The sequence below is a fragment of the Protobothrops mucrosquamatus genome, unplaced genomic scaffold (genome assembly GCF_001527695.2).
Source record: "Protobothrops mucrosquamatus isolate PMUCROS unplaced genomic scaffold, P.Mucros_1.0 scaffold347, whole genome shotgun sequence".
NCBI classification, from domain to species: domain Eukaryota; kingdom Metazoa; phylum Chordata; class Lepidosauria; order Squamata; family Viperidae; genus Protobothrops; species Protobothrops mucrosquamatus.
Window position 1 is genome coordinate 1,586,863 of NW_015386684.1, and position 25,973 is coordinate 1,612,835.

General features: G+C 38.5%; 1 protein-coding gene across 1 annotated transcript in view; it reads left to right on the forward strand.

Annotated features, from left to right (window-relative positions):
- Nucleotides 1-15,182: 15,182 nt before the first annotated feature.
- The window catches only part of ROR1 (receptor tyrosine kinase like orphan receptor 1), a 49,144-nt gene continuing 38,353 nt past the window's right edge, over nucleotides 15,183-25,973 (forward strand). The window contains exon 1 of the mRNA XM_015815537.1: nucleotides 15,183-15,245. Coding sequence (XP_015671023.1) covers nucleotides 15,203-15,245 — 43 coding nt within the window. The 5' untranslated portion in view covers nucleotides 15,183-15,202. The remainder of the gene's footprint in view (nucleotides 15,246-25,973) is intronic.

A 25,973-nucleotide genomic window follows, 5' to 3' on the forward strand; every position in this document is an offset into this window, starting at 1 on the left:
ATTAATCCCTGCCCCTTTTCCAAACATCGTATGTGTAGTTGGTTAGGAATAGGTCAGCATCCAATGACATACAAACTAGGCAAGGAGATTAGACACTGAGCAAAGACCCTTCCCATCAAGTTACTTGATAGAAGAACCAAAGAATTCCTCCTCCCTCCCCTTCTTTCAGGATTAACACTAGCTTGTAAATGTTGGTTAAAGGCTTTTAGGCCACATGTGATGAAAACGGGTTCATCCTAAGTGAGTAACAGTCATAAATATATTCACTGATTTAAAATACAACAGAAGTACATTCTAATAGGTGATTGACAAAATACAGTACATACAATCCAGCACTAAAGCAGTTAACTCTCCTATATGGCAATGCTGAGAGAACCTCCAAGCAGGTAATTAGCCATGTTACAACAAACAGTAGATAAGAGACTGTTCCAGGAATAAAAATAAAATAAAAGAAAGCCAAGCAATTATGACACCAGAATAACAAAATTATCATTACAACGGACTAACTTAAATTGCCTCTGACTTATATTTGCAGCATGCATTTCCCCATGCCGGAGGGAAGTTCCCCTTTTCAATTTTTAAACAATAAGTGATTGGGTAAAATAATTGAAACACCCAGATGTAGCAATAACCACTTAAACCAGCCATTCTTCTCTTTAGCAACACTTCTGAGAAATCTAAAATTCAGCCCAATATAGACGCTGGGCCACAGATGGAATAATTCCACTAAAGCGACTAGGCTCCTGTCCCAACCTATTACGGTGCCAGCCAACATGCCTGAATCACATTAAATGTAGAGAATAAAGCTTTCGCTATTCTCTTTTCTTTAAACATTTAAATAGATAAATGCCTGCAGGCATAACAATCTAACTGCAGATCAGACAGGAACAAGAAATGGCTTTCATTTTGTTAGGAAGAACAGGTTTGCCCTAAAGTACTTTTGATCTAGTCTCCATGTATGACTCACTCACCTAGAAATTACTTTGGCGGGCACACCATTTTCTATTTTGGCAGAAAATTGTTTTTAAAAATCGGGTGAAATATATTTTGTCTCACCATAGCTCTTCTGAATTATATATTTTACCATGGTTCTGTTTCTTAACTATAGATTGATAGCCATCTGCCCTAAATGATGGTCCAATGTCCCGAGGAAGAAAACAGTTAATTTTAAGCAAACGGCTTGTATTTTGGTGATTTGCTATTTGGTTTCTGCTGCTTTTCAGTCTCAGATTATGAGCACCATTTACAATGCATTCGGAAAGTATTCAGACCTCCTTCACTTTGGTCAATTTTGTTATGCTGCAGCCTGATTCTACAGTTGTTGAAATTCTTTTTTTCTTCTTAATCTACACTCAGTACCCCATAACGACAAAGTGAAAACAGAATTTTAGAAATGTCTGTACATTTCTTAAAAAGAAAAAACTGAAACATCACATTGGCATAAGTAACTCTTTGCAACAAGAAGTAACATTTAGCTCAGGCCCATCCCATTTCTCTTTGATTGTTGCGGACATGTTTCTACATCTTGATTGGAGTCCACATACAATGAAGATCCATATATTTCTCAGTATTATTAAGGTGACCAACTTTTTTACAATGAGAAGGAGGACACAAATAAATTGAAGAAAAAAAATATTGTAAATAAAAGAAACATTTTATTCATTGCAACAATGATACAGAATACACTATAATATGATAAATGCATAATCAAAAACATTGGTAACAATAACATTTTATATTGTAATTATGCTTACATGCCTATTAATTATTATTTAAATGAGTACTTTTCCATTGAACGAATATTTTTTGTCAGTGTATCATCTTCTAAAAAATATATTGGAAATATCTGAACAAGAAATATCCTTCATATTGAATTTTATGGCGAGTGCTGCAGCTAGAGTATCAAGCACATTCATTATGAATAAATAAAATTAATTATTAAAACTGAAACAATAACATAAGCGAATAAACTTGTAAATAAAATTATACATATTTGGAAATTATTAAATAGATAATGAATTAATAAAACATGAATTATTGTGCTCACCTGTGTATGATTGAATATTCACTGAGAAAGAAGTGAGTCTAATGTGTGCGTGTGTGCCGTGTCGTGTTTCGGTTAGTAAACAAAGCCACTTGCGCGTGGCGCACTCTTGCATGCGGTGCACTCAAAACAATTCTGTGCGGAGCGCATGCGTCTCATAATCACGTCTCGCCACACTGTACCGAATCTTGACAAATCGTCATGTCAAATACAAATACGTCACATCACATGCAACGAATCGGCTCGGCATTGATCGAATACGGAGATTTACAGATTAGTATTCAAATATTGAAAAGGAGGACATGTAGGAGGACACTTTTCGAGAGAGGACAGAACTTACAAAAGAAGGACTGTCCTCCCTAAAGGAGGACAATTGGTCACCTTAGTATTATGCTAAAAAATAAAATATGGTCTTCCCATCCCTTAATGTGCTTCTTAAGAATTTCATACTTCATCTTTCGTGTCAGCACTCATAAGACACCTTGAATAGTGAAATAAACAGTTACTAATTTATGTAGATTATAGTTTATCATGGTATGGGTGAAGAGACTTAAGTTACTGTAAATGCTGAAGAACATAAGTAAGGAAGGCTTTGGAGTTAAACAGTGTATACATAATAGCTCAGAGATATTAATGTAATATGCTCAGTAATTATTCCTTTCCACTGAATCGATATGTTAACAATTATAAAAGTTTTTTTACAAATACAGGAATTCATATCAAATACACATGTGACTATCCCATAATAATGTTTCTGTTGGCTTTATGATGTTTAGAAAATGTTCTTCACATGGTGTTTTGGAATGCCTTGCTTGTTCATAATTTTGCAACATCAACAATGAGAGATTTGGGCCTTGTTTAGAGTTTTGTATCTATTCCCTTATCTCCCAGTGAATGTTTTTCATGTTTTCGCTGTCCAACTCAGTGGTTGACTTTAATGGATATTCAATCCTTCATCATCATTTATTTTTTAAAACAATCTTTAGATTCTGTCCAGTGCTGGTGTCTGCCAACGAAAGTATATCCATTGTTGGAATAGTTTTCTCATTCCATCATGCAGCCCTTTATCCAGAAATCTTCTATAGTACCAAAGTAAATTATAAAGCTTCAGTGCAGGGAGGCAATGTGATTTGAGCAAACGTCCATTCCTACAAATGTAATACATAATCTTTCAGCTTTTCACAAAATGATACTTCATTAGCGTTCATGTTAATTTAAAAATTAATCATTTCTAAAATTCTCCAAATGAGTTTGCTTAGAAGATTTGCCTAACATCTGTAACAGAAAAATATATTTTCACATTATTTGTTCTATGGAGCAAAAGCAACTAAATCTCTGTTTTAAATCATTTTTAGTTTTAATAGTTTTTATTGCTTTAGAAATTTCAAAGTAGTAGTTACTTTTTTGGTTGTACAAGAAGGAAAGGCTGCTATATTTGATAATGCAATCCTAAAGTGATATAAGCAGGCACGTTTACTTTTTACAACTAGAAATTAATTAAGAAATAGTTATTTCCATCAATATTCAGGGCTTTTTTTGTCATAGAACGCCCAGAACGGAGTTCCGGCACCTTTTTTGGATGGAACCTTGTAGGGTAGGCAAGGCGGGTTGTATGACATGTGTGAGTTCCGGCACCTTTCTTTTTTCTTTTTACAAAAAAAGCACTGTCAATATTCATTACAAATGTTAAAACTATACATATGTGGGTGTTTTATGTCTTATATTCATGAGAATCTACCAGAATTGTTCCAGAAAAAGGAGAGGCAAAACTCTCTGGTGGGTGACAATTGTAATATATACAATTTTCCCCCTTCTGTGTACGGTTTATTGTTTATTATTATTATCAAGCATAATATTTAGATGCCTATATACAATTAAAGAATATCTTGAGAATTGAACTGCATTAAGTTATTATATTCAGGATTCATTGTGCTCAGTCAATACTGGTGAACAAGAAAACTAAGAAGAAATGAAGTTAGTCTCATCAGTATAACTATCTTGATGTAATGAATATATTCTGGCTCTCTGTTTTTGCAGTTTTGACATCATGTGATATGTCAGGAACATGATGCAGCCTCCTGCAGTGTTTCCTTCACTTTGTAGACATTGGTGTAAATTGTACAATTGTATAGCATGAGAAAAGAATTTCTTGGGAAGAATGAGTACAGTAAAGAGTGTAATTGGGCCAATGCTTGGGATTATTGAGGAGGAAGGACTATTCACTTCATTTTCACACTTTAAGTATAAACATTTTTACATTTAGAAATTTTACATAAAGAAAAAAATTGTGTTTGTATGGGTCAAAGCAGTTCCCAAAGTTTTGAATGTTGCTTGTATGGAAATATTTCCCTGACATAACAAAGATATTCTCTTCAAAACACACTGAGACCTAGTTGGCAGTACAGTATATCATTTATAGTATTTTTATTTCTCCATCTGCTTCCTTAAATGTATGTCCTGTTGTTTGATACTATTTTGCATTTCAGTAAACACATAAAAGTGAACTTAACTTACATGTTATGCCTGCTTACACTTTAATAAAAAAAAATCTGATAGGATCCAGCGTTTTTAGTAGAGCAGAGGAAGACATGGGTATGAGGCCTGACAGACCTGGTCTTAAGACAGTTATATAGGTCTCAATTATTATTTCTTGCAGGGTAGATCTGAAGCCTGAGTTCTATTTTTCCAAAGAAAGCTGAAAATCTTTTTTCCTTGGCTTCATTCAGTTTGCTTGTTTGGTGCCTTTAGTTTGCAATTAAATCTTAGGTAGTGCCCTCTAGGCAAGACATATTACCACAGTACATAAGATTTTTTTAGGAAGTACACTGACAGAGCCACAAGTTCTAAAATAACAGAGAGTGAGAGACAGAGAGACATATATTGACATTATGACTCTGTAATAGTTGAATTGCACTATTACTATAGGGTCAAATGGTTTCAATATCTTTAGAAAGATTTTGTGCACCACTGTGCACAGAAAACTAGGTGTTAACAATATACAAATAAACAGCAATGAATTTCTGCCATTGTTACCACTTTTGTTTTTCAACTACTATCCCAGGTCCAGTAAAATCCCATTTTTATTTTTTAATGAGACAGTGATCACTACCCTCCAAAACAAGACACTCCTTTTCCAAACTGGACTTATTAATGGTTGTTTTTTTTAAAATAAGAACTAGCAAAACATCATGTGCAATGATTTTCTATTCTAGAAGAGCTAGAGATTTTAATTTAATTTTTAAAGAAAGTTTAGGTGAAAACTGAAAGTTACAGTTCATCTACACTCAGAGAATTGCAAGGGATTTTGGAGTCATTCACGTCCACTAGGACTTGCAGAATCCACTAGAGAATGTCTGACAAAATGCCATCCAGGTTCAGATAAACAGATTACTATTCAGACTTCAGCAGATCTCTAAAGAAAGAGAAGTCACCTTTTCATGTGGCAACTTGTTCCAGTGGTTGACAGCTAATATAGTTCCTCCTGGTATCTCGGCTGTACCTACTTTCTTGTGGTTGTGGAACAATAGATAATAAGACTATTCTGCTTTCTCTGTGATAGCTTTTCAGATATTTGAAGACTGTTGTCACATTCCTCCTCAGTTGTATTTTCAGTATACTAAGCATACCAAGATCTTTTAATCAGTAAGTATGATTTCCACACCATTCATCACCTTGATAGATCACCTTTGAATTTCGTTCTACTTTTTAGGGTCCCTTTGAACTTTGGTGGCCAGAATTGGACACAGGTCTTCAAATGGGTTCTGACCCAAGGCAAGCAATTGCTTCCCATGAGCTGGACACTATGCTTTTGTAATGCACTCCAAGAAAGCATTTGTCTTTTTGTGCAGTTGAATCATGCTACTGACTCGTGTTTGACTTGTGGTCAATAAGTAATGCAGATGGATTTCTCATATAATACTATTAAGCAGGTCCCCCAAATCCTATACTTGGGCCTTATGGTTTTCCCACTCCAATGCAGGACTTTGTATTTCTGTGTGGTGAATTCCATCCTATTCATTTTGGTTATTGCTCGATCCTTTCTAGAAATTCCTATATCCTGATATAGGAATTTACCAACTTTGTGTCATTTGCAAACTTCATAGGTGTCTACTCAACTCCCTCTTTTATTTTTGTAATTGCTGTATCGTTATATTTCTTTGTGGGTGCTGATGTGGTTATTGTTATCATTGTTGTGTTGTGATTGTTGGATTTTAATCTATTCATGGCTGCTTCAACTTTGTTTTATTCAGCCTGTAGGCTAGCAATAGTATTTTGATTTGATATATACATAAATAAAATGAGCATAAAAATGCACAGGGCATTTATGTTCTCTGCCCTGCTTGCTAATATCACATCCAGCATTTTTAATATCTTCACACCTGGTGTGGATTAAGGACACAGCAGTGTGGTTTAAAGAAGTGCAATTTTGCCAAGTACCTTTTTTTGTGTATTTCAGAAATGATTGACTGCAGAGTTCATCCACTAAAGCACATCTCCAAGCTTACTCACACTTTTGTGGAGGCTTGTGAGCTTTAAAAGACTCGTAGCTCTGTGTGTGTTCTCATTCCTGGGCAAAGCATTCCAGTCTGAAACTAAAATCTAAGCAAAATATAACCTTGTACTATGCTTCATAATAGCTAATGAAAAGCCTAACATAGTTGGTTATATGTTCTCATATAACTTTTTTTTTTTTGCTTTATATCAGGCTTTCTTAATTTTATATTTAAAACTCCATAATCCTAAGTGAAGGACTCATTAAAGTTTTAAAGATGCATATAGAATAGAATAGAGCTGGAAGGGACCTTGTGGGTCTTCTAGTCCAGCCCCCTGCTCAAGCACGAGGACCTATACCATCTCAGACAAGTGACTGTCTAGCCTCTTCTTAAAAATCTCCAGTGATGGGGCGCCCACGATTTCTGGACACAAGCTGTTCCACTGGTTAATTGTCCTCACTGTCAGGAAGTTTCTCCTTAATTCCAGGTTGCTTCTCTCTTTGATCAGTTTCCAACCATTGTTTCTTGTCCTGCCCTCTGGTGCTTAGGTGAATAACGTGATCCCCTCTTCTTGGTGGCAGCCCCTCAAATACTGGAATACTGCTATCCTGTCTCCCCTATTTCTTCTTTTCTTCAGACTAGCCAAACCCAAGTCCTGCAGCCGTTGTTCATATGTTTTAGTCTCCAGGCCTTTAATCATCTTTGTTGCTCTCCTCTGAATTTTTTCCAAACTCTCAGCATCTTTTTTGTGATATGGTGACGAAAATTGGCTGCAGTATTCCAGGTGTGGTCTTACTAGAGCAGTGGTGGTAAACCTATGACATGCGTGCCAGAAGTGGCACTTAGAGCCTTCTCTGTGGACACACGCGCCGTCACCCCAGCTCCTCCTCCCCCTAAGACCCCCTCCTCACCAGTAGCCCTCCCAGAGAGTTGCCTTCGGGTGCGGCCCGCACAGAGCAGCACAGCCAAGGACATGTCAGCGGGCAGTGGGGACAAGACTCCGCCCTCGTGCCCCATCCCACACAGATGATGCTGCAGGGCGCGGCAGAGGGCGTGGCCACCATGGCACTGCTGGGCCGCCTGGGTGATCTACTGCGGCTGGCCATGGAGGCAGTGGGTGGCCCTGCTGGTGGGTGGGGGTGGTTTTGGGGCACTTAGTCTCTAAAAGGTTCGCCATCACGTACTAGGGTTTTATAAAGCAGTACTAAACTTTGCGTGATCTTGATTCTATGTCTCTGTTTATACAACCCAGGATTGTATTAGCTTTTTTGGCGGCGGCTGCACACTGCTGGCTCATAGTCAAGTGATCTTCCACTATGACTCCAATGTCCCTCTCACAGTTACTATTTTTAAACCAGGTCTTCCCCAATCTGTACTTGTATCTTTGATTTTTGTTGCCTAAATGTAAAATTTTGCATTTTTCCACATTGAAACTCATTTTGTTGGATAGGGCCCATTGTTCAAGTTTGTCAAGATCTTTTTGGATCCTGAATTTTGTCTTCTGGCTACTCCTGCCAGTTTAGTGTCATCTGCAGATTTGATGAGTTCCCCTTCAATTCCCTCATCTAAGTCATTGATGAAGATATTGAAGAGTACTGGGCCTAAGACAGAACCTTGAGGTACCCCACTGCTTACTTCTCTCCATGTGGATGTAGTACCATTGAGGATTACTCATTGAGTACAGTTTGCCAGCCAGCTACAGATTCATCTGGTGGTGATGCCGTCTATTCCACCTTTTTCTAGCTTACCAAGGAGTAGGTTATGGTCTACTTTATCAGATGCCTTACTGAAATCTAAGTATACTACGTTCACAGCATTTCGCTGGTCTACTGGTTTAGTCACTTTGTCAAAGAATGAAATAAGATTGGTTTGGCATGGTCTGTTTTTAACAAACCCGTGCTGGCTACTAGTTATAATTTTGTTTGCTTCTAGTTGTTCGCAGATCTGTTTTTTGATTATCTTTTCTATGATCTTCCTAGATATTGAAGTTAAACTGATTGGTCTGTATATATTTTATATTATTTAAATTTATATACCGCCCTATCTCCCTTACGGGACTCAGGGCGGTGAACAGGCAATAATAAAAATCACAGTAAATATTACATAAAAGCCTGCTCTAAAATATAAAACCCCTAACAAAACCCAATCAAAACTACGCCAGGCCGGCCGCATGGAACAGATGAGTTTTCAGGGCTCGGCGGAAGAGGCACAGGTCCGCAATTGTACATAGGTCGGGAGGCAGGTCATTCCAGAGGGCAGGAGCTGCCACAGAGAAGGCTCTCCCCCTGGGGGTCGCCAGCCGGCATTGGCTGGCCGACGGTACCCTAAGGAGGCCCTCTCTGTGGGAGCAGACTGGTCGAAGGGAGATATTTGGTAGTTTCCTGGGTCTGTTTTTTTCCCTTTTTTGATGATGGGAACCACATCAGCCCTTTACCAATCCTCAGGTACTTCCCCGGTGCTCCAGGATTTATGAAAGATATGGTGCAATGGTTCTGAGATAGCATCTGCCAGCTCCTTCAGAACTCTGGGATGTAATCTGTATGGTCCCGGTGATTTATATTCGTCAAAGTTGGATAGATGTTCTCTTACCATTTTCTTGCTTATTTTAATTTTTGTTTCTAGTTTGTCTTTTGCAGTCGGTTTTTTTGGTATGTTGGGGTATAGTTTCTTTTTAATAATAATAGTAATAATAATAATAATAATAATAATAATAATAATAATAATAATAATAATAATAATAATAGTAGTAGTAGTAGTAGTAGTAGTAGTAGTAAAGTTGGAAGGGACCTTGGAGGTAATCTAGTCCAACCCCCTGCTCAGGCAGGAAACCCTATACCATTTCGGACAAATGGCTGTCCAGTCTCTTCTTTTGTGTGAAGACTAATGCAAAGTATGAGTTAAGCAGCTCTGCTTTCTCCCTGTTGCCTGTTATTTTCTTGCCATCTTCTCTCTTTAGTGGACCTACAGTTTTCTTGACTTTTTTCTTGTTAATATGTTGGAAGAAACTTTTTTTATTAACCTTGATTTCTGTTGCAAGTCTTTGTTCGTTCTGAGCCTTTGCTTTCCTGACTTCATCTTTGCATGTTTTGGCTGTCTGCTGATAATTGGCTTTAGTTATGTGCCCCTCTTTCCATTTTTTTGTATTTGTCTTTTTTGTCTTTCAGTTTGTCAGAGAGATCTTTGTGCAGCCATGTTGGTTTCTTCTTGAATTTCCTGTTTTTTTCTTTGTCAGTGGTATTGTGTTGGTCTGGGCTTTTATGATCGAATTTTTCAGAGTTTCCCATGCTTCTTGGGTTGTTTTTCCCTTTAGGATTTTCATCCATGGGATCTTTCCTAGGTTCTCTCTAAGTTTGTTAAACTCAGCTCTTTTGAAGTTTAAGACACTGGTTGGATTGTTTTCTATTGCTAGTGTTTGCATTATATTAAATTCTAGTATGACATGGTCACGTTCACCCAAGGTTCTGGCAACTTCAACTCCCTCTATCACTTCTTCTCTATTAGTAAGAATTAAGTCCAGTATAGCTTTATGTCTAGTTCCCTCCTCCATCTTTTGGGTGACAAAGTTGTCGACTAGATTGGTTAGGAATCTGTTTGATCTCCCGCTCGCTGTAGAATTTGTCTCCCAGTTGATATCTGGATAGTTGAAGTCTCCCATTACTACTGTGGTAAGCTTCCTACCTACATTTGTTAACTGGTTGGCAAAGAGTTCATCTATTTGTTCTGATTGGTTGGGTGGCCTGTAATATACACCTATGGCAATGTCACTTTTTTTCTCTTTTATATTGACCCATATACATTCTGGAGAGATTTTATCTTTGATCATGTGTATTTCTGTAGATATGTAGTGTTCTCTTACATATTATGCAACTCCCCCTCTTCTTTTTGTAGACCTGTTTCTTTTGAACAATTTGTATCCATCCATCAGTCCATTCCATTCATGGGTTTAGTGCCACCAGGTTTCTGTAAAGCCAGCTATGTCATACCCTCCCTCTTGTACTATTGCTTCTAGTTTGCCCTGTTTGTTCCCCAAGCTTTGAGCATTTGTATATAAGCATTTATATAAGAATGGATCAGACCTATTTCCTGTTTAATGTCCAAGACATTAGTAGAAGACAGTTGTGCCTACTTAAACAAAACATCACAGGATCTTATGAATTGTATAAATTACAGTATCCAGCTATCTTATTCCTTCCTTTTTGCAGAAAACTCCACAAAGACTCTTGTAGCACCTTAGCCACAAGATGTCTTGTGACATATACTAGCAATCACACAATTTCCTTTTGGTGTTAACATCATCATGCAAAGTGTAAAAAAAAGTCAGAAGCAAAAGCAAATATGATCTGCTTTCAATTAACTTGGTTCCTCGATATATTAGTGATATCGAAGACAATTCCTGTGGAACTAACAGGTTGTATATACTGCTCATGACATATTATTTATTCAATTGTATATGGGATTTGTATATTGCTTCTCATTAAAAAGTCTTAAAGTATTAAGACAATTAAAATTATTGTAATTATTATTGTAGTTAATAAGGGGGAAAGGCCAAAAGGAGGTCAAATTAACATAGATAAGCTCTTCAAGAAATAATCTAGAAAGAGCAAGTAGTCATCCAGTCAGTCACATTTTTTTTCTTTTTCTGATATTTATCTAATTCTAGACAAGAGCATGAGCGACAGAGAGAGAAAGAGACGCCTTATCAAATAGTTGATTATCTAATGGCAAAATACAGTTTGTACACTGGGGGTTTTATCTGATAACTTCTTCTTCCAATTCTAATAGATACTCATCATGGTGTTTATGGTAGTGACCTTGTAACTAATCAGATTGTATATTCATATAACAGCCATTTTTGGCCTGGGATCTATCTATTTATGTGGTCACTCCTCTCATCGCAGCAACTCTGGGCAACAAAGTTTACAATTTTTTTTTAAAAAAAACGCCAATGTAAGTAATTGTTAAAATATATAACATAAAAATAAAAATGAACAAGTAACCGAGAGTAAAAACCACAAAATAATAGCAAATTGTTACAGGAATGAGAAATTGTGATGCCCAGTTTATGAATATCAATGGAAAATGAATTTGACTTTTAGATCACATTTCTATAGATTTAAAATTAGAAATAATTCCCCTGAGATTATGATTTCGTATACACCTGACACCTATTTATCATATTATAGAGAAAATGAAAGATTCAGCTAATTGGCTCAGTTGGCTGAAATGTGTTCAGAATACAATAATAATAATAATAATAATAATAATAATAATAATAATAATAATAATAATAATAATAATAATAATAATAATAGTAATAATAGTAATAATAATAGTAATAATAGTAAAGTTGGAAGGGACCTTGAAGGTCATCTAGTCCAACCCCCTGCTCAGGCAGGAAACCCTATACCATTTCGGACAAATGGCTGTCCAGTCTCTTCTTAAAAACTTCCAGTGTTGGAGCATTCACCGCTTCTGGAGGCAGGTTGTTCCACTGGTTAATTGTTCTCACTGTCAGGAAGTNGTGGGTTACCGCCGCGTCTGGCCACAGCTCGTCCTGGCCGCAGATCTTCCTGGCCGTGTCAGGGCGCAGATCTTCCAGGCCGTGTCAGGGCGCAGATCTTCCAGATCTTCCTGGCCGTGTCAGGGCGCAGATCTTCCATATTGGCCATTTAGGCCCCCAGGCCGGGCTTCACCAGGCCTCACCAGGCCTCTCCATGCCCAGGCGGCCCTCAGCAGCTCCACCCTCCGCCGGCCATCGAGTCGCCGCCGCATCAGGTCGCCACGTCAGGCCGCAGTTCTTCCTGGCCCCCAGGCCCCCAGGCCGGGCTTCACTAGGCCTCTCTGGGCCTCTCCGCGCCTGGTGCAGTGTAATTTTTTTTTCAGTTTCTCACACTTCTCCATTGTTTAGCTGAAAGACAAGAAAAAAAGTCTTTTTTTTCCTGTGGCAATAGAAGCCCGAAGTACTACCCATTCATTTTGGGGGCACCTACATACCATTATCATCCTTCTGAAGTATCACAAAGTGTCGGTGTCAATGTCTTCCCCTTATTCCATTTTGGAAATTTATTATGACAGGGAAATATCTAAGGATAGGTCTAGATTACCCCTTCTGCATAATAATAATAATAATAATAATAATAATAATAATAATAATAATAATAATAATAATAATAATAATAATAATAATAATAATAATAATAATAATAATAATAATAATAATAATAGTAAAGTTGGAAGGGACCTTGAAGGTCATCTAATCCAACCCCCTGCTCAGGCAGGAAACCCTATACCATTTCAGACAAATGGCTGTCCAGTCTCTTCTTAAAAACTTCCAGTGTTGGAGCATTCACCGCTTCTGGAGGCAAGTTGTTCCACTGGTTAATTGTTCTCACTGTCAGGAAATTTCTCCTTAGTTCTAGATTGCTTCTCTCCTTGATTAGTTTCCACCCGTTGCTTCTTGTCCTGCCTCCAGGTGCTTTGGAAAATAGCTTGACTCCCTCTTCTTTATGGCAACCCCTGAGATATTGGAACACTGCTATCATGTCCCCCCTCGTCCTTCTCTTCGTTAAACTAGACATACCCAATTCCAGCAGCCGTTCCTTATATGCTTTAGCCTCCAGTCCCCTAATCAACTTTGTTGCTCTTCTCTGCACTCTTTCTAAAGTCTCAACATCTTTTTTACATCGCGGTGACCAAAACTGGATGCAGTATTCCAAATGTGGCCTTACCAAGGCATTGTAAAGTGGTATTAACACTTCACGTGATCTTGATTCTATCCCTCTGTTAATGCAGCCTAGCACTGTGTTGGCCTTTTTGGCAGCTGCAGCACACNTGCTGGCTCATATTTAGGTGATTGTCCACTAGGACTCCGAGGTCCCTCTCACAGTTACTACTATTGAGCAAGGTGCCACCTATGCTATTAGTTCATATGATCTGACTGTGAGCTATATTTACTTACTTTTTGGATTTAAGTTATTCCACATACATTGTTCAGAAAATCTTATTGATTTTCATAGGTGGTTGCATTCTTTTGAATCAAATATGTTGTGGAAACTAAAAGGAAAACAAAGAATGTACACTTTGGTGGATGTTTTTATAGTTGCAAAAATTATTAGACTGGACACATTACTTTGTAATGGTTTGAAGAAGTTATCTTTCTTTCTGTATTTGAACAGCATTTTAACCCACTGTGTTGAGTTGGAAATATTTGTCTTTTTAGGAATGTGTACTGCTTATACTAATATATATATTTAAGTACCCGTTTTTTTTCTTATTCCTGATTAAACTATAATATAAAATAAATATATATGAAAAACTAGTTTATTTAATATATATATGTCAGAGGTATGTTTTGTGATTTACTGCTCTTTCCTTCCTCTCTTGTTCTATAAAATATAGTAGAAACAAGAGTTACTTAAACACCATGAAATCTATACAAATTAAATGTATTTTTATACTCACTGCCAGTAGCTAAAATAAATATTTCTTCTACCTAATTCATTTGTGGGACATTTTGAAATCAAAAGAATTGCTGGTAGTATCTTCTGTTAAAATAGATTGTCAAATTCAAGTGTTTAAAAAAACATTGCATAGATAAATATATAGAATTGGCCCATGCTTATAATATTTTAATCCTTCTTCTGTGAATATACTTGCCCAAAATTTTAATGCTTCAATTATTATTATTTAAATTACACTACTGCTCAAAACAGTACAATTGTGTACTGAAGTGATCTCCTTTTACCACAATCTCGATGTACATTTTTTAAAAGCAAAACATGGGCACTCACACTTGAGTAGAACCAAATTCTATAGAGAATCAGCAATCAAGTGTTGAAAAACGAGGTCCAATAGATCAGTATTATTTTTATTTTTTCCAAGAAGTACAAAATACAAAGAAATCCACCCATCCTTCCTACTCCAGTGGCCTGTATTAGCGAGTATTATTGGAGCAGATCAGTGATGGGATTCAAATATGTGAACATATTTGAGAACATACAGTTTTCTGGGTGGATGTCGCTTCCGGAAGTCTGTTCCGGGCCTGGGCAACAAAAAATTAGCTACCGGTTCTACCGAACTGGTGCAAACCAGCTGAATCCCACCACTGGAGCAGATTCTGAGATGGGGCAGATCATCTGCCACTCCACCATCTCCCATCTACCCATTCTTAGAATTCCTCTCTGATGGGCTCTCATTACATTTTTAAAACTGAAAGACTAATTGCAACTTTTTTTCTTTCATCTCTTTCATTTCATTTTTCTTTCCTTTCTATAATTCCCATCTTTTCAACATACCGTATTAATTAATGCCGCAGTAGTATTCTGTTGCCAAAAACAAAAGTAACTTGAAAAACCTGAACTCTCCCAAATTATGTGGTTTGCCATTCCAGATATTTACTGATTTGTTTTTTTAAACAATCAGGAAATCTCCAGACATTATTGATTTTTTTCCATAAGCATTCCTTGCATTTGCTGTACCTTCTGAACATTTCTGCCAATACAGCTTACTCATGAGATCTAAACAACTAGAGCGTGTATTTTCGATATGTAAAACTCTCTTGTCAAAATATGTGAGTCCTATATTCCCTAGTTTATATAATGTTTATGTATTGACTTTTTTTTCCTCTTTTCTTTCAGGAACAAATGTGTCAGCCACTGCTGATTTAATGCCTACATCAAATTGGAACATGTCAAATGAAGTAGATAAAGGTAAATAATGAAAAAGAAAATAAATGCCATTTCGGATTTTAAACACTGTTAACTTTTTCTTATTTTTTTGAAAAGTGATACACAAATCTGCTAGTAAAGTTAGAGGCAAAAGACAAGGCCAAAACCAAATTATCATCTGATGTTTCATCTGTTATTTCTGAAATGAAGATTTCCCTTTTTACTTCAAGTAACACATTCCACATGTTTGGGATTTTTTTAAAGTCAAGATGTGAATTATAGGAGTGTATGACCTACCTGACATTTCATTGTTTGGCTCTTGGAATCTGGATCCAATAGGAACATGTTTTAGTCTGAATTGCTTTGCATGCAGCTTTTGGTACGAAATTTGGAATGAAGCCATTATGGCCTGGGATAAAGAATGTAAGTCTTTCTGGGATTCAAGCTCCTGGAATTTTACACTGCCTATCTATAATGAACAGTTATAACTCATTGGTAAGACAGCTCGGATAATCTTTAAGGGCTAGATAAAATGGCAAGCACTCTGAAGCTATATTTTTTCTCAGGGTACCCATCAAAATCCTTTGGCCACACTATTCCTGTGAAATCTCATCATTGACAGCTTAAGACACTAAGGAGCTGGTTACCTTTTGGTCATTGTTAGGATGGATCTCTATCTCCAGTGAACACACCAACCTCAGAAGTCAGTAGGACAAAGTCAGCAGCAATTTAGGCAGTAATTGCAGGTTACAATACACCTGACCCTTAATGCATTCCTCAGTTCTGGCATAACCACTTAAGGTCATCCAGTCAGTCACATTGTTTTCTCAATGGATGAATAGAGAGGCATGTGTCCAGATTAGGAAGAGTTGCTATGGATATGTTTTAGTGTCTTGCTGCCTAAAGAGATTGTCTACTCAGGTTACTACACATTAGTGCTGGAGAAAATAACACAAAAGTAAAGCGACAGAATTATTCAATGTCCTTCACCAATCTTTATTTTCAGACCTTCTTATATCATAAGCCAATGGTGCTTCAATGAATGTATTTGCCACTGGTTCGAATAGGATGTAATAATGAGTATTATTCCACAAAGCTCATCCAGGCAAGTTACCAATGAAATCTTAACAGAACTACATAAATTCCTAAGGTGATGCAGATCCTTCTGCTTGCTTCTATCTTATTATGGTCAATCCATGCTGGAATCCTAATGTCCAGAGCTTATGGGTCATAAATGTATATGAATTTGCAGTTCCTTCCTGGTTTCCAATTCTCACTTGGAAATTGCTTATTCTACTGATGTCTCTTTTCATTTATGTGCATTTATAGCTCATACATATACAGAAATAATCACCCTTACAGTTTTAAAGTCCTTGTTACATTGTTGCTAACTTAGAATGAAAAGAGTAGCAAGGTTTATCCCAGATGGTGATATAAGAACAGCTGGTGGTCAGTTAACCCCCACCCACTGAGGTTAGAGTTCATTAGAAGATGCCGGAAGCCAGAGTACATTTTTGGAGAAAGCTGAAGTTTTTAAATGCAAAGTATATATCAGGATTCTTCTCTTCTTTCCTGTTGGCAGGATTAGCAACATTTTATTAACTCATAAATCTATGTTGTTTGCAGCGATCCTTTTTTCCAGACCCTGAGTGATTCCATTTGTTTTTTTCCTCTGAGTCCTTTTCCAAGTACAGATCTCCTAAATAGCAATCCAACTTTCAGGCAATTACAAGGCTGCCCCCAAAATCTGAGAATAATGTACAGGTAGTCCTCGATTTACAAACACAATTGAGCCCCAAATTTCTGTTGCTAAGTGAAACATTTGCTATGTGAATTTTGCCGCATTTTATGACCTTTCTTACCACAGTAGTTAAATGAATCACTGCAGTTCATTGTTAAGTGAATCGGGTTTCCCCATTGACTGCTTGTCAGAAGATCACAAAAGGGGATTGCATGACCTGGGTCACTGCAGTTGTCATAAATATGAGTCAGTTGCCAAACCTGACCATGGGAATGCTGCAACGGTTGTAAGTGTGAAAAACGGTCATAAGTCACTTTTTTCAGTGGCATTGTAACTTTGAACAGTCACTAAATGAGCTATTGTAAGTTGAGGACTACCTGTACGAGGTCTATGTCACTGAAGAACAATACTGACATTCCTGTCTGCCTGTCCACCTATCTAATTAAAATCTCTACATGGAAAATACTGTTATATTCTGAAAACTGAGCTAATATTCAATTGCAAAACATCACTGGCAGGCCTGAACTTCATGAGTTTTATGAGGATTCCTTGTCATTTTCATAGATTTCTGTTAGTCATATGATATTTTCCCCTCGTTTAGAGATGGAAGAGCTTGGTCATTCTCTCAGGAGCAATCATATCTGTAGGTTAGTATTCTTTCTTGCAGCAGCTTTAATCACAGCATCAAGCTTAATGTCAATATCAATAAGTGGCAGCAATAGTTCTCATTCTTCCTTTTATTTATCTTGTGTTATCTTTCTCAACTTGTTTTTTATTATTATTTTTTACCTCTGTGATTTCTGTAAATTCTGTTGTAGGGGATTAGTGCATTGAAAGTATAAAATATAGCCCAAGGCAGTGTTTCTCAACCTTAGGAATTTTAAGATGTATGGTTTTCAACATGCAGGCGGGGGAATTCTGGGAGTTGAAGTCTACATATCTTAAAGTTGCCAATGTTGAGAAACACTGGCTTAGGGATATTATCAGAAAATCTTGCCAATATTCATGAATCTTATGACCATGTGTTAGATTGTCATAAGCCCCCTATTGTGGAGTATTTATATAAATTATTCCCAAGTAAGTTTGACATGGGCTTTCTCCAGAGACTGTTTTTAACACCTTTTGTTCTGTACTATTAAGTAGATTCCAAGAGATTTGTGGCTCTAGGGAAGTAGAAACACATGCCCATGCTATTTGATAGTGTCTTTTTAAATATTTGTTTGTTTGTTTGTTCATTGACTTGTTTGATTTCTGTAGGCACCCAATTCAACCAAGTGACTCTGGGAAGCTTACAGTACTAGAATTCTAAAACAATTAAAACAACTTACAAAATATTAAAACAATAAAAACATCCATAAAATATATAACTACAAAGAGCAGCCATGACAATTAATCAACTAATAGTAAAGCCAAGTAACAGGGTCCTTAACACATTCCAAGCGGCAGGGTACCGTGTTTCCCTGAAAATAAGACCCAGTCTTATTATCATCATCATCATCATCATCATCATCATCATCATCATCCTCATCATCATCATTATTATTATTATTTGCCTCCAAAAGAGGCACCAGGTCTTATTTTCGGGGGAGGAGGTGTCTTTTCCATTTATCTTGCGGCAGCGGCACCAACAGCTCCGCCTAGCTGGCCCTCTTCTTCTGTGGCTGAAGGAGCAGCTTCATTCTGCACCTGAGAATGGAGCTCCAGCCTGCATTTCACCATCAGAGGCCTTTCCAGAAGGCCCATGCAGCTGAGAACCAAGCTACGGAATCCGTAGCTCGGTTCTTGGCTTTACAGGCCTTTCAGAAAGGCCGCAGATGGTGAAATGTAGGCCCGAGCTCATTCTCAGGTGCAGAATGACGCTGCTCCTTCAGCCACAGAAGAAGTGGGCCGGTGAGGCAAGTGTCGATCCATGGGAGGCCTGGTTGCAATGGTAAGCTCCACCCCTGCCCTAGCTTGATTTTTAGGCATGCACCTTGCCCCAAAACTAGGGCTTATTTTGGGGCAGGGCTTATATTAGGCCCACCCCCAAAAATCAAGCTTATTTTCAGGGTAGGTCTTACTTTCAGGGAAACACCGTATATAGCCGAGTTTTTAAAGTTTTGCAAAAAGCCAATACAATTTGGACCATTCTAATCTCTATGGGGAGAATATTGAACTTTGAAAAAAGAGCAGTAACTTTTCAAACTACATATTGTCTGCAATTTCATCCATTCAATGCACAGAGAGAGCAGCTTTTCATATGAGGTCCTCCAAATTTTGGACCGTGTCTCAAAATTTTCAGATAGTCTTCCAACTTAGAATGATATATGCTTTGACCCAGCACATCTGAAGAGTGCCAGATAACCTAATAAAGCAAGTTCTAGTGCTATGATTTTGAGATTTATTTTTTTTTAGATTTTTCTCTTAAAATCATTGATACATTTGGTGGAAGAAAGTAGACTTACAATTATCATATTCATGCACAGTTTAACTTTTCATTTTCTCTTTGTTTATTAGGGATGTTCTGTAAATTAGGAGGCTGTTAAGGGAATAGCATTTTTTGAAAAAATCTATTTGTGGGATCCCATGAGTTAGCTGAGGAACTAAATTACTGCACCTTTGTTTGAGATTTTTTTAAAGTTACAGGATATTTGTTCTTTTATTTGCTTTTCAGCTGATAGTGTATATGCTTTTCTTTGACAATTTGTATTTCTTCAACAATAGATTCCTGAGTAATATAGGTATAAAATGTGAAGGTCATAGAACAAAAGTCACTAAAGTCACCAGGCTGCTAAAATGTTTCAGAAAATGTCCAATTTATTTTAGATTTTGCTTGATTCCTCCTACCACCTTTGTTTAAACTCCAGTGAGGATAATGAATGTCTGACCATTATATACAAAGTTACGATATATAATAACCTTTTCATGGCTCATCCAGTTTTCTGGCTTTAGCTGAAAGATTAATAGATCAGTAGGCCAAGGGACACATTTTATTGTACATTTCTGTTCCAGATATCCTGACATTTCTGGTTTAAAAAATAGATCTTTAGAAGCCAAAAAAGGGCTAATAAGAAGCAGAACATAAAGTGACTGACTAACTGCATATCTTTGACTCCACAACATTTATCTTTAACAAGCAGACATCCATATACAAGCACACATACATATATACACGTATTTTAAATTTGCCAATGGCATTTTTTTGTACATGACTGTTTATGCTTAATTTCAGTAATATCAAAATCCATGTTTTTATTCACTGGTTTGCAAAGTGATAAGGATTTTTTTCCTTCAAGTATTTATTTGTAATAAATAAAATATGAATATAGTGATGTCTGACATTTCATACCTTTCTCTGGACCATAGTTTATTTTTCTCTTCATGATTTCCCACAAGCATTTCAAACTGAATGAATTGCAAATAACATTTTAAAAATGATTCTTTATAAACTATTTGCCTCTTACTTAATCAAGAATATAATAGTAAATAAAGAAAGTTCCATTTTCCACTCAATAACTTTCACTGTTTCAAAGCTTTCAAGATTTAGGGAAAAACAGTTCAGAAAATAAACTGGTTGAAAATAAAAGCAAAACATAAGTAGGTAGAGAAAATTGGTCAGACGCAAGGAGAAGGACATGTTATATTTACAGAGACTAACACTTGCTTTAAGAATGTACCGTAAGTCTTCTTTGAGTTGAGCTTCATTCATGAGGATTTCCTGGACATATCAGGTAGTTCTTAATTTCCAGAAGCCTCAAATAATCTAGTCATTAATTACTTGGTATCTTCTAGATGTTGTGGACCCCAGTTTCTAGGAGGAATGAATGTTGACTCCCTGTTCTATATTTATACATCTTGCACCTTATCCTTTTTAATTAAGGATTTTAAAGGATAAAAAGAAAGGAGTTAGGGAAGTCATTGACACAAGATGGATGCAAGAAGATTCCTCATACCTGGCCTTTTAAAACTATATCATGGATGGCAAGGGAGCACGGTCTCTGCTTGAAGTTTACTTAATGCAACTATATGAAACCATATGGGTGACCTTATGTTTGGGTGACCTTATTTGGCCCTTAAAGTGCCAATGATAATGAGAAGAAAGGCTAACCTTAGCAGTCAGCCAGAGAAATTTAGAACAGTGATGGCGAACCTTTTAGAGACCGAGTGCCCAAAAACTTGCCCTGTCCCCGCTCCACCCTCTGGCCCGCCCTTGGTCCGCCCCCCTCATCCCTCACTCTACCTGCCTGCAGGGCCACTCACCGCCTCCAGGGCCCACCGCAGATCGCCCAGGCAGCCTAGCAGCGCCATGGTGGCCACGCCCCGCAGCATCAACTGTGCGGGATGAGACGTGAGAGCAGAGTCTTGTTTATGCTGCCTGGCTGCCATGTCCTTGGCTGCGCTGTTCCGTGTGGCCACACTCGTGGGGCGACTCTCCTTCAGGGGGGCTGCTGGTGAGGGGGTCATGGGGGGAGGTGAGGCTGGGGCAATGGCACGTGTGCCCACAGAGAGGGCTCCTAGTGCCACCTCTGGCACACATGGCATAGGTTCGCCACCACTGGTCTAGAAAAAGAAATATTGTTCTATCTTTCAGCATCAAGGGAAGGAATTAATTGTTTAAGAAGTTGACTGTAAGAATGTGCAGATTCCCCTTTATAAAATTAATAAAAGGAACACTTTTCCTCATTTGAATCTCCTTAATTGACTGTTACCTTATTGTTATTTCTGGATATAATGTCTGAAAACTAATCACATTTATCTCTCTAGTGTATTTTTACTACATGAAAAAAATCCTGTCTTAAGCTTGGAATGAACTGAAATTCAGACCATGTATCTATATTTAAAATGACATGAAGGGACTTCTCTTTGTGCAAGGCACTATTATCATGCTCATGTCTCCCTCTTCACCTCACCCCACATATGCATCTTTCCAGAGCAGATTTGAGAACTTGAAGAAAGAAGAGAAACCTGTTTACTCAAACAGATTCTGTTCCACTCTTGGAATTGGGCCATCCAGATATACCATTGATGCAGCCCCTGCAAGCATAGCAATTTGGACAGAAACACTTTTTATTAAATCTGTTGCAATGGATCTGGGTGCTCTTAGACCAGTTCTGCATACACAATTAAATACAATTAAGCAAGAGCCTGTTTGATCTCTTGATAGTTTTTCATTTCATACACCTTAGCTTTAAGGCTGAATGATGTAATGCTATTTTGTTTTAATGCTAGGTACTATAATTGTGCCATTTAAAAAAAACACTACGATTTTACTTGTTACGGCATTAAAATTGTAACACAGTCCAAAAGTTAATGCTTGCGTTGTTAATTCCCTACAGCTGATATAATTGTGTGTTAACCACAACAATGGTTGTAGTGCATAATGATGTCACACAAGAAATACTGCCTGGTTTTGGATGCATACTCACTTATCTGATCAGCATAGCAGCCTTGAAGCTTTTGTAAAAATGAATTATTTTTCTGTGAATACATTCAGTGACTACATTTAAGAATTTGGCCTGTATAAAATGAACTATTAAAATACTGTTTATGTTGTTTTATTGTTTCTATATTCAGCATAGGTCACATATCTTGGAATCTGATTTAGTTGCTTTTGATTTTCAAATCTTGGGAGATAATTTATTTACAGCATTTGTATTCTGCCTATGAGAACGATCATAGACTCCTAGCATATATAGACGTAAAAGGAGCAAAGTATGCTTTTAGATTTCCTGTCCATCATTCACATGAAATAGTTGGAATCTGAAGCTTGGTTGATTATATAAATGGTAAAACAGTAAACCTCTCGTTTATTTTCACCAAGTTTCTTTAGACGTTTAAGTAAGATTTTTATAAAATAGAACTAAACTGGTAAAGTAAAACTAGTGGCTAATATTTTCCCATACAAAAGATTCAATAGTCTTCATATGAATTCCCAAGTAGGTTGGTTTAAAAACAATGCTTAACCTATTCATGGGAAGATCAGAAGTGAAATCCCTACTTAGGCATGAAGTTTGGTGGTCAATTTTGGACCAGTTGCTAACACATAAACTAAACTACCTTAATATAAAAAACATGTTTACTGTCCTGAAAGGAAGTGATACAAATAAGAAAGGAAGTCAAGAATCTCTGTGGTCCAAAAATATAGACCTATATTTTTCTCCAGCACTGGAGATGGAGGATCCACAGAATGGGTGGAGACTGTATTCCTGCCCAATCAGATCAAGTCAGCCAAAGTTGTCACGCCCCGTCCTGGTTCCATTTCCCAGTCTTGACTTGATCTTGCCCATGGACAGAACGTATAACTCTGGCTCATAGGTACAGTCTAGGTTTTTTTGTGGAATCCTTATTTTCCCTTCTTTTCCCTTGCTGGTCCCCTTTAAATAATTTGGCTTTCCTTCCTTAACAAATTTAACCCCAAAATTCTGCCACTCCTCCTTTGCAGCTCTGTAGTGGGGGGAGCAAAGAATAATAGGAAGTTGGAAGGGGGTCCCTTCTCTCTTCCCTCCCCCCAGGAGCTTTATTACCTTAAACAAAGGTGGGGGGAGAAAATTTTCGGGTCTAGCGGCTGTTAGACCCCAGGATCCCTCCGGAGCTCGCGGCTGCAGCTCCGGCGGCCGGCGGGGCCGTAGGGAACTAACCAAACAACCCCCAAGGCTGTAGAAGCGAATTTCTACAGCCTTTTAAGCAGCGAATCGCCCCTTTTCACCTCCGATCAAGGGGATTGCAGTTAGGGGTGCATTCCGGGCTGTTTGGGGATCGTAGCCCACAAAGTAGGTCAGATTCCTCTCGGCACTCCCTAACGGCCCTTATTAACACGCGCGGCCGCCATTTTGAATCGCGCGATCGAGGCCGAACGGGGCTTGTTTGGGCTGACTGAAGCTCAGCCCCAAGCAATTTCGGACTCCCAGCTAGTGAGTTGGAATTTTCCAACAAGAGGGGTCTGTTTTTCTCCATTCTGGGAGCANCTGAATGCATTATTTTCCAACTTTTATTGTCATCCAGAGTTATCTTGCTTTCTTTAAAAAGTGTGGTCCATTCTCTCTCCGCTCTCACATTTGGCCTGTTTGATGTCACCTGCCTTGCTTTCTTCAACTCTGGCCTCAAAGCCACCTTTTCAGTGAAGTCTATGAATTTCAACACCTCTCTGTAACTTAAATCCCATGAAACTGAGTATAGATTCACTGTACAGTAAGTCCTGAGTCTTTTGTTCTTACTCTATCATTTCTTCTATATCTGAATGTAAATTATTGTACTTGCTCTTCAAACCAAGGCAGCAAATCATCTTCAAATGAGGTTCATTCCTATATAATATTGGTATAGATTGGATGATGGTGGTGATGATGATTTGTTGGATTTGGAATAGAATAGAGCTGGAAGGGACATTGGAGGTCTTCTAGTCCATCCCCCTGCTCAAGCAGGAGAATCTATATCAGGGATGTCAAACTGCCAGCCCGCGGGCCGGATGCGTCATCCAGAAACTACGTCCACCCCATTGCCGGCAATGGCAAAATTGGCCCGATACGTTGTGTGACATCACGTGACGTTGCGAGTTTGATACCCCTGACCTATATCATCTCAGACAAGTGACTGTCCAGTCTCTTCTTAAAAACCTCCAGTGATGGAGCGCCCATGATTTCTGAAGGCAAGTTTCTCCAGCACTGGAGATGGAGGATCCACAGAATGGGTGGAGACTGTATTCCTGCCCAATCAGATCAAGTCAGCCAAAGTTGTCACGCCCGGTCCTGGTTCCATTTTCCCAGTCTTGACTTGATCTTGCCCATGGACAGAACGTATAACTCTGGCTCATAGGTACAGTCTAGGCTTTTTTGTGGAATCCTTATTTTCCCTTCTTTTCCCTTTGCAGGTCCCCTTTAAATAATTTGGCTTTCCTTCCTTAACAAATTTAACCCCAAAATTCTGCCACTCCTCCTTTGCAGCTCTGTAGTGGGGGGAGCAAAGAATAATAGGAAGTTGGAAGGGGGTCCCTTCTCTCTTCCCTCCCCCCAGGAGCTTTATTACCTTAAACAAAGGTGGGGAAAAAAATTTTTCGGGTCTAACGGCTGTTAGACCCCAGGATCCCTCCGGAGCTCGCGGCTGCAGCTCCGGCGGCCGGCGGGGCCGTTGGGAACTAACCAAACACCCCCAAGGCTGTAGGAGCGAATTTCTACAGCCTTTTAAGCAGCGAATCGCCCCTTTTCACCTCCGATCAAGGGGATTGCAGATAGGGGTGCATTCCGGGCTGTTTGGGGATCGTAGCGTACAAAGTAGGTCAGATTCCTCTCGGCACTCCCTAACGGCCCTTATTAACACGCGCGGCCGCCATTTTGAATCGCGCGATCGAGGCCGAACGGGGCTTGTTTGGGCTGACTGAAGCTCAGCCCCAAGCAATTTCGGACTCCCAGCTAGTGAGTTGGAATTTTCCAACAAGAGGGGTCTGTTTTTTCTCCATTCTGGGAGCAGAATAGCTCCGTTGTTCGGACGCGGCCGCCATTTTGATCGAGGCCACGAGGCGCAGGGCCTCCTCGGAGCTCGAAATCGCGGCCGCAATTAGGCGCGGCCGCCATCTTTTATATGTTGTGAGGCGGCTTGCTGACTTTGATCTGCCTTAAGGGTGAAGATCCTCCTCAGCAAGGCTTCGTAGGCTCCTAACAAGTGAGCCAAGCTGTAATTCAGGGTTGTTCCTCCAGGTAGGCCCCAACTCTATAGGCAACAACCATTTATTCAGGATACAGTGATCAAAGTACTGACCCACACTGGACTGAATAAAATACTGATAACTACTAATTTACAATCTCATTCTCAAATTAGCATTCTTCTTCTTAGTCCTGGTGTCTCCTACTCTAAATTAGGTCTCACTGTCACTTGGGCTCGAAGGTGTACCTTACTGTGCTCCTACATTTGGGCCTCAGGATACTAGGGGGTCCCACAGAGCCCCTATTATTATCCTTCTTGAGCAGAGCGGATTCCAGGCATACCCACTGTGTGTCTGTTCTGCCCGCATAAGAGGTCAGCTGCTCTTACAATTGTGTCCGGGTTTCCAGACGTACCCA